General features: G+C 39.7%; 1 protein-coding gene across 1 annotated transcript in view; it reads left to right on the top strand.

The window, feature by feature from the left end:
- The first annotated feature begins 2,009 nt into the window (after positions 1-2,009).
- CRACDL (CRACD like) overlaps positions 2,010-10,250 on the top strand; it is a 56,417-nt gene continuing 48,176 nt past the window's right edge. The window contains exon 1 of the mRNA XM_045885142.2: positions 2,010-2,079. Coding sequence (XP_045741098.2) covers positions 2,010-2,079 — 70 coding nt within the window. The remainder of the gene's footprint in view (positions 2,080-10,250) is intronic.

Below are 10,250 nucleotides of genomic sequence, written 5' to 3'. Positions count from 1 at the left end.
TGTTAGGAGAAATTGCCTCCCAAAATTTTAAAGAAAGAAAAACTTATATATGTACAAAAATAAGGGTAAATACAATCAAGGGATGGACTATGACTGTAAAGATGGAAATTATAAAAGATTTTATAAAAGGAATTGATAAGTTGATTGAAAAAAGAAAGAAGAGGATTTAAAAAAAAGGGGGGGGAGAGAATGTGATCAGGCAGGAGACTAGAACAAAGCCATACTAGAGGTTTAGGGTATATTTTGGTCTGATAGAAGAAACTGTATCCCAAAATTTTAAAGAGAGAACAACTTATATATATATACCAAAAATAAGGTTAACTACTCTGAAGGGATAGAATATGACTCTAAAAATGAAAAATAAAAAAGATTTTTTAAAAAAGGGATTGATAAGATGTTGGTTGAAGAAGCGAAAAAGAAAAATTCAAAAAAAAGAAAAAAGTTAAAAAAAATTAACTTTGAAAGACTAAAGAATCATGGGAAAAAAGCCATGGATTCTATGTGCATTATTCCCCTAGCGCTGGAGTTCTGCCGTTTTCATTGATGGGTAAACTTGGTCTTGGCTGGCGGTTCTTGCTGATCTTCTGGGGGAGGGGCCTATTCCCGTGGTTCCCAAACATCTTTGCCAGAGGTGGAATTGCCCCACCCTTGCCCGGTCCGGGCTAAGTAATCTGCTAGGGTTTGCTCTCAGGAGCTTTTGTTCCCTGCAAGCTTTCCGTACAGCTTTGGAGGACGAGAGTGAAAACGGTGGCCTCCCAGTCTCCCTCCCGGAGAAGCTGAGAACTCAGGGCCCTGCTCCTCAGTGAGCCCCCAGAGAAAAGCAGTCAATCACTTCCGTCTCCCTGGTCTCTGGCCTCACTCTGTGCTCACCCAGTCCTGAGCGTTTCTATCTCTGGCACACGACCCCGGGTGGAGTCTCCAAACCCAGCAGATCCGTGTGGTGCGCTCCTGCGCTGCTCCTCACAGGGGAGGAAGGGGAGTCTCCCCGGATCTGCCACTTGTTGGGTCCCTGCTGGAGGAGCAGTGGCCCAACTGTGCCACGGATCACGGTTTATGGCAACCCCGATCTGAGAGCCTGCGCCTCGGCTCCGTCTCTGCAGCCGGCTTCCCTGCTCTGATACCTGGGAGCTCTGCTGCACTCAGGCACCCTTGGTCTCTCTGTGACCCTGAGAGTCCTGAGACCACACTGTCTCAGTGAAGGTTCCACCCCCCGCTTAGCCACTGGATTGACATCCCTCAGTGGAGCCGATTTCTAAAAGTTCTGATTTTGTGCTCCGCTGCTCTATCACTTGCCAGTAGCGGCTGACAGAGGCCCCCTCCCTCGCCACCTATCCTCCCGAATATCACCTCGGATTCACTTTTCCGCACATCCTGCTCTATCACTTGCCAGTAGCGGCTGACAGAGGCCCCCTCCCCCGCCACCTATCCTCCCGAATATCACCTCGGATTCACTTTTCCGCACATCCTACCTTCCAGAAAGTGGTCGCTTTTCTGTTCAGAGAGTTGTTGCTATTCTTTTCTTCTATCTACTGTTGAGTTCGTAGGTGTTCAGAATGGTTTGATCCCTATCCAGCTGAATTCCTGGGACCAGACGACATTTAGGTCCCTATTCCTCCACCATCTTGCTCCTCCCACCCATAAGTGTACTTTTAATCCCCTTTATTTCACCCATGAGAAAAACATAATTTCTGAAAACACTTTTTTGAAAGAAAGGAAACAAATCTGTGTTGTATAAATTAGTGTAGCATTTTTGTTCCAGTTCATTGATTTCCATGAAATTGCTGTGGTCAGTGATTAGATAAACGCCTGTGTGGCTACTAATCTTGAGCAGTGGACGTGTGTTAGGCCTGTGCTGCCCTGTACTCTGCCCTGGCATCTCTCTTTGGTGGGGTGTGTGTAGGTGAAGTCGTGGGCAAAAAGCAGCCAGCAAAGCCATTTCACTCAATGTTACCTTCCGTTAAGAATGTCCCTTTTAACATGAATTTCCATCTGATTTTAGTGAGCTGGACATGATTTCCACAAGGGTGATGGATATTAAGCTTCGGGAAGCTGCAGAAGGCCTTGGGGAGGACAGCACAGGTAAGGCCTTCACTTCGCCTGCTCTGGGAAGAGCCTGTGTCTGCTTGTGGGACAGGGAGAGGGGCTGATGGAGCCAAGCCTTTGGGGTTGTGTGTGGAGGGTGGGTTTCAGTTCACAGTATGTTCAAATACGCCCTTGCCCTTCATACTGTAATGAGAGAGCACATCCAGATGACATAAGGCCACTCAGGGCAGTACCCCTTTGCTTCGCTGTCAAAAACAGGGGGTTTTAAAGTCATTTTACTCATTCCTAGAGGTAAATCTGTCCCCATGTTTGCTTGACTTGAAAGCAATGGAGTCATTTATCACCTAAGAACATCCAGAGGATCAGTAGGAGGTTGGAAAAAGTATGAGATTGCCTGATCATGCAGAAGAAATAATATTATCAAGATAGAGCCTTTGATCTCTTTTATGGCTTTTGTTCTCCTTCAGAGACCTTTATTATACTGCTTACTGAGCTAAACTCCAGGCCATGACTCATCATCTCATTACATGTTCTAAGAGTTACCCAATTATGTGATTGAGTTCACTGTTATCCATCGATTGCTATTTGTGTCTTGATAGAGTTGTAAAATTGGCATTAAAAAACACCAATCTCTGGACTACGTACCTTTTTCCTAGAGTAGCCATTTATTTCAGTAACAAAGGTCTCCATCACTGTCTTGTTTAAAGTTAAAATGCCAGTAATTATTTTCTTTGATATAGTTCAGGAGGAACAACTTCCAATAGTATTAAATCCTAGATGCTAACCCTTAGCTTCAGATACTAATTTCATTAAAGATTCTATTTCATATATTACAGATTTTCCTTATTATCCCATATTAGAATTACTTTTCCTCTGTCACATTTTGATAGATACCATATAAGCCCAAATTAAAGGTGAGATTTTAAAAATGAAACCTGAGAGAAAATGGAATTTCAAAATTTCTCATATTACAGGATATTGAATTATTACTGATTTTAAACAACAAAATACTCTTTGAGGAAGTATTTCATTAGTCTGAAACAGCTTCCAAAAACACTATTTTTGGATACTTACAGAGGTTACCATGAAGAATCAGTTTTTAAAATGAAAGAGAGAAACTAAGTATTCTTTTTTTCCGAATAGTGAACTAAGTTATTCACATCAACTACTTTCCTAAAATTTAAAATTCTAGATAAGCTTCAACAAATGGTGTTGGGAAAACTGGACAGCCACATGCAAAAGAATGAAACTGGACCACTTTCTTTTACTATATACAAAAATAAACTGAAAATGAATAAAATGTGAGACCTGAAACCATAAAAGTCCTATCAGAGGGCACAGACAGTAATCTCTCTGACATTGGCCATAGCAACATTTTTGTAGATATGTCTCCCTAAGCAAGGGAATAAAAGCAAAAATAAACTATTGGGACTACATCAAAATAAAAAGCTTCTGCACAGCGAAGGAAACAATCAACAAAACTAAAAGACAACCTACTGAGTAGGAGAAGATATTTGTGAATGACATATCCAGTAAGGAGTTAGTATCCAAAATATATAAAGAACTCATTACCCCAAAAACAAATAATCCAGTTAAAAATGGGCAGAAGACATGAACAGATATTTCTGATATCTGATTTTGGACTTCTGTTTAAAGAAGACATCTAGATGGCCAACAGACACATGAAAAGATGCTAAACATCACTTATCATCAGCGATATGCAAATCAAAACTATAATGAGATATCACTTTGTACCTGTCAGAATGGCTAAAATCAAAACCATAAGAAACAACAAGTGTTGATGAAGATGTGGAGAAAAAGGAGCCCTTGTGAGCTATTAGTGGGAATGCAAACTACTGCAGCCACTGTGGAAAACAGTATGGAGGTTCCTCAAAAAATTAAAAATAGAACTATCCTATGATCCAGGAATCACACTACTGGTATTTATCCTCAAAATATAAAAACATTAACATTATCCCTTAATTCAAAGGGATACATGCACCCCTATGTTTATTGCAGCATTTTTTGCAATAGCCAAACTATGGGAGCAGCCCAAGTGTCCATCAATTGATGAATGGATAAAGAAGATGTGATACACACACACATGCACACACGCACACACACACACACAGGAATATTACTCAGCCATAAAAAAGAATGAAATCTTGCCATTTGCAACAACATGGATAGAGTTAGAAAGTATAATGGTAAGCAAAATAAATCAAAGACAAATACATTATGATCTCACTCATTTGTGGAATTTAAGAAACAAAACAAATGAGCAAAGGGGGAAAAAAAGAGAGAGAGACAAACCAAGAAAGATTCTTAACTATAGAGAACAAATTGATGGGTACCAGAGGGGAGGTGGCTGGGGGGAATGGGGGAGATAGGGGATGGGGATGAAAGAGTACACTTACCATGATGAAAAAAACGGATAAAAAAAAATTTTAGAAAGGAAAAATCTTTTTAAAAGTAAGAAGTAAGAAGACCAGAATTGAAAGAGATATGGTGGGGTGCCTGGGTGGCTCAGTCATTAAGCGTCTGCCTTCAGCTCAGGTCATGGTCCCAGGGTCCCGGGATTAACCCCTGCATCCAGCTCCCTGCTCAGCGGAGAGCCTCCTTCTCCGTTTCCCACTCCCTCTGCTTGTGTTCCCTCTCTCGCTGTGTCTCTCTCTGTCAAATAAATAAAATCTTTTTAAAAAGAGAGAAATGGTAATCCAGAGAGATAAATTAGCATAGAAGCCACTTTTGCCCTCAGATTGTTTAGCAATCTGAGAACTTTAGAAAATTCATTTTCATGTCTTCATGGAGTGGTAGAGGAGGCAATGGGTAAGATATCAAAGTACAGGTCTGTTCAAGGTGGGATGTCTAATAGAAGATCCTCCTGACAATAAGTTGGGAGCCCAAGGAGCAATAAAATCTGAGTAAGTGTGAACCAGGGGTAAGTCAACCCTTTATAGATTTGTAGCTTGAGTTTGTATCACTTGGGTAATTTAGAGAATTTCAGCCCTTGAACTTGGCTGAGATACTAGGAATAATAGTATTCCTAGACTGGATAGGACCATAGGTACCTAATAAAATCAAACAATCTTCTCTAAAGAAAGCTGCCTTCTATCTAGACTTCAAATTATTAAAGAAAATATTTTTAGCTCCATGACAAATATATAGTCAGTGTTGACCAAGCATATAAAGTAGTAGGGCACCATGAATGAGAACCAACATGTTAGGGGTTTAATTTTGTCTCCCCAAAAGTCATATTTTGAAGTCCTAACCCCCAGTGCCTCAGAATATGACCTTATTTGGAAATTGGGTCATTGCAGATATAATTAGTTAAGAGACGGTCATACCGGAATTTGGTGAGCCCCTAATCTACTATGACTGATGCCCTTATAAAAAGGAGAAATATGGACATAGACACATACACAGGGAGAACACCTTATGAAGATGAAGTCAGATCAGGGTGATATCATCTACAAGCCAGGGAATGCCAACAATAGCCAGCAAACTACCAGAAGTTAGAGGATATGAAAGAGATTTCCCTGTCACAGCCCTTTGAAGGAAGTAACCATGCCAACAACACCTTGATCTCAGACTTCTAGCCTCCAGAAATGAGAGACAATACAACTCTGTTGTTGAAGCTGCTCAGTTTTTGGTACTTGGTTACAGTAGCCCTAGCAAACTAATATAGAGCAGAAACAAGAGAAACAGACACACAAGGTATCAAATATCAAAACAATCAGGTATATGCTATAACACAATTGTGCACAGTATGTTTGAAGATAATTAAAGAAAGTTTGAAAGTATCTGGAAGGAACCAGAAACTTTTATAAAAGGTGTCCTAGCACCCAGCCAGTGCTCAAAGGCAAGAGAGAGAAATAAAAGGGATACAGATGAAAGGAAGAAATAAAACTATATTTGCAGATGTCATGATTAAACAAAATATCAAAAAAGTACTTAGATCTATCTCTTAAGTTTAGCAAGACTGCTAGATGCAAGGTCAAAACACAAATATCGATTGTATTTCTGCATAACTAGCAGTGAACAATTGAAAAATTAAATTTTTAAAAGTACCATTTACAATAGCACAAATAAAATACGTTGGTATGTATCTAGCAAAATATATGCAGGATCTATATACTGAAAAATAAAAAAAAAAGTTGCTTAGATCAACAAAGACCTAAATACATGGAGTGATATATTATGGGTTATGGACTGAATATATCTGATTTCCCCCCAAAGCTCATATGTTAACGTCCTAACCCCACCATGTGATGATATTAGGAGGTGGGACCTTTGGCAGATGATTAGGTCATGAGCATGGAGTCCTCATGAATGGAATTAGTGCCCTTATCAGAAGAGACCAGAGAGCTGCTTGCTTGCTTTCTGCCATGTGAGGGAACAGCAAGAAGTTTCAGTCAACAACCTTTAAGAGGGCTCCCTGCAAAACCCCACCATGCTGGTTCCCTGATCTCAAGCTTCTCGCCTCCAGAGCAGTGAGAAATGAATTTCTGTTATTCATAAGCCACCCAGTCCGTGGTACTTTATTAGAGCAGCCTGAACAGACTAAAACCACATTTATAGATTGGCAGACTCAGTGTTGCTACAATGTCAGTTCTCCCCCAAACTGAGCTGCAGAATGGTGTGTTAATATATGTGGGGTAGAGTATACTGCGTATACGTCTGCTGGGGAAGACTGGATATGGTTCAGTATTCTGTAGCAAGAATAGTGACCAGTGATCATTTATTTGATTTCCATGACGAGTCAAAGATTTTTTTTATTTAGGAAGAAGCCAGATCCGTACGGATGAAGTGATAATAGTATCTGGGAGGATTTGCTTTGAAATAATCTGGCAGGGATGGGAAGGAGGAGGGGAATAAAGATGAAACAATCAAAATCCCACCAAGATATTTTTCTAGCATTGACAAGCTGATCCCAAAATTTACATGAAAAAGCAAGAGAACTAGAACAGTGAAAACAATTTTGACAAAGAACAAAATTGGAGGACTCATATTGCCTGATTTCAAGACTTACTGTAAAGCTACAATAATGAAGCCAAGTGCGGTACTGATGAAGGGATGGATGTGTACAGGTAGAACAGAGGCTAAAAATAGACCCATACAGACAAATATGGTCAATTGGTCTTTGACAAAGATGGAGCAGTGATTCAATGGAGAGAGGGTTGTCTTTTCAACAAATGGTGCTAGAAGAAATCGAACATTCCTATGGAAAAAAAAAAAGAACTTTGACCTATACATCACAGATGATACAAAAATTAACTTAAAATATATCCTAGGCATAAATGTAACACTATGAAACCTTACAAAGAAAACAGAAAATGTTTATGACCTAGAATTACATAGAGTTCTGAGATGGGACATCTCAGTCCCTAATTTGGACTTCATTAAAATTTAAAAATTTTTCTCTGTGAAAGACCCTGTTAAGAAAATGAAAAAAGAAGTCACAGCCTGGGAGGCAATATTTGTAAATCACCCATGATAAGGGACTTGTATTTAGAACTCTCAAAATTCAACAGTAGGAAAACAAACAACCCGAATAAAAAATAGGCAAAGGTTTTAAAAGATGCTTTACCTCAGAAGATACAGATGGCAAATCAGCTCATGAAAAAGTGCTCAACATTAGTTAATGCAAGTTAAAACTACAATGATATATTACTGTACACCTGTTAGAATGGCAGAACAGAAACAACACTGCACCTGACAATAGCAGGTGCTGGGAGGATGCAGGGCAATTGAGTCCTCATATTGCTGTTGGGAATGCATAATGGTACAGCCACTTTCGAAAATATTTCAGCAGTTTCTTGTAAAATTAAATATACCCTTAGTCCATGACCCAGCAGTCCTGCTCCTAGGTATTTACCTAAGAGAAATGAAAACTTATGTTTACACAGAAACCTTTTTTATTTTTTTTAAAGATTTTATTTATTTATTTGACAGAGAGATATAGCGAGAGGGAACACAAGCAAGGGGAGTGGGAGAGCAAGAAGGCAGGCTTCCCGCCGAAGCAGGGAGCCCGATGTGGGGCTCGATCCCGGGACCCCGGAATCATGACCTGAGCTGAAGGCAGATGCTTAACAACTGAGCCACCCAGGCACCCCTCTACACAGAAACCTTTAACAAGGGGCACCTGGGTGGCTCAGTTGGTTAAGCCTCCTAGTCTTGATTTCGGCTCAGGTCATGATCTCAGGGTGGTGAGAACAAGCCCCAGTGTCTGGCTCAGCACTCATTGTGGAGTCTACTTGAGATTATCTCTTTCCCTCTCCCTCTCCCTTTTCCGGACCTCTCCCCATCCCCCTACTCACTCACTCTCTCTCTCTCTCAAAAAAAAGGAAACCTGTAACAACTTTATTCATAGTTGCCAAAAACTGAAACGAATCCAAATGTCCTTCGATTTGCTCCATGTTTAAATAAAGTGGTCTATCCCTACAATGGAATTGTACTCAGCAGTAATAAAGAACAAATTACTGATGGACGTAACACTATGGATGAGTCTCTAATGCATTGTGCTGAGTGAAAGAACCCAGAATCAAAAGAACATACTGTATGAATCCATCTATATGACATTCTGGAAAAGGTACAACTATAGGAACAGAGAAGCTATCAGTGATTTCTAGGGATTAAAGACAAGATGGATTTGGCTACAAAAGGACAGCATGAAGGGTAGTGGTATAGTTCTGTATCTTGAGGTGATTATGTAGGTCTATCTGTACCAAAAAAAGCAAATTTTACTATGTAATTTTTTTTTCTAGAGAGGAAAGAGGGAGAGGGAGAGAAAGAATCCCCAGCAGGCTCCTCACCCAGCACATTGCCCAACATGGGGCTCAAACTCACGACCCTGACATCATGACCCAAGCCAAAATCAAGAGTGGGACGCTTAACCAACTGAGCCACCCAGGCACTCCAGTTTACTATGTAATTTCTTTTTTTTTTTAAAGATTTTATTTATTTATTTGAGAGAGAGAATGAGAGAGAGAGAGCACATGAGAGGGGGGAGGATCAGAGGGAGAAGCAGACCCCCTGCTGAGCAAGGAGCCCGATATGGGACTCGACCCTGGGACTCCAGGATCATGACCTGAGCCGAAGGCAATTGCTTAACCAACTGAGCCACCCAGGTGCCCTACTATGTAATTTCTAAAATAACTTTTTAAAAAATGATATACCATATTTGAAAACCATCAAATGGGATTTTTAGAAATAAGTATAACTGTTACAATTAGAAATTCAGTGGATGAGTTTAACAGCAGATTCTATCGGCTCAAGATAGATCAGTTATGAGAAAGTATACAGAATGTAGCATCGAATGGTAAAATGTTGGGAGGTACAGAAGAGAAGAGGCATAGAGATAAGTGGAAGGGTAGAACATACGCATGAGCACAGTCTCAAGAGAGGAGAGAGTAGCAGTTACTTTTTTGGAACAGATTTAACGAAAGATGACCCGATCCACAGATATAAGAAATCAAGTGAACCCCAAGAAGGATAAATAAAAGGAAATCCATATACACTGAAAATATAGAAAATCAAAGACAAAATGAAAAATCAGTCTGAGAAAAAAAGATGATCTTCAAAGGAGCATAAGCTGACAACTGACTTCTGGACTACACAGCAGAAACCACAAAACAGTGAAATAGCCTTTTCAGTATTATTGAAAGAATAACTTAGAAAAAATAACTGCCAACCTAGAAAGTTATACCTAGGAAAAATATATTGTAGGAATGAAGGAGGTGTATAAAGGCATTTTCAGACAAACAGAAACTGAATTTGTCATCGGCAGACCCTCCCAAAGCAGATTCTAAAGGAAAATTGCCCTAGATGGAAGGTCTGGAACACAAGAAGGAATGACAAGCAGGGAAAGTGAGAAACAAGCAGATACATCTAAATGAACACGGAAGAATATCTTTTGGGTCTTTCAAAGAATGACAACAATAGGGCATTTAAATAGGATTATAGTATTCTAAGTTCCTTGTTTTGTCCTATAATAGAATGCATAGTATAATTTCTAGGGTAATTACTGAAAAAACAGATTAAAGGCATAGTTTACAAACTCGAGGTGGGAAGAATGGAATAACTTTTAAAAGTCAGCTAATCCAAAAGACAACAAGAAAAAGAGGTTAAAGAAAAGTATATAAGATGCAGACTTTTTTATTAACGTTGCAGTAATTACAGTAAGTTTAAGTAGACTAATTACATTA

Source organism: Mirounga angustirostris, unplaced genomic scaffold (assembly GCF_029215605.1).
Source record: "Mirounga angustirostris isolate CCGP_5_RB_7025 unplaced genomic scaffold, mMirAng1.0.hap1 SCAF_10, whole genome shotgun sequence".
Taxonomy (NCBI): Eukaryota; Metazoa; Chordata; class Mammalia; order Carnivora; family Phocidae; genus Mirounga; species Mirounga angustirostris.
Note: the sequence above shows the minus strand (reverse complement) of the source record. Positions and strands in the feature narration are given on the sequence as shown.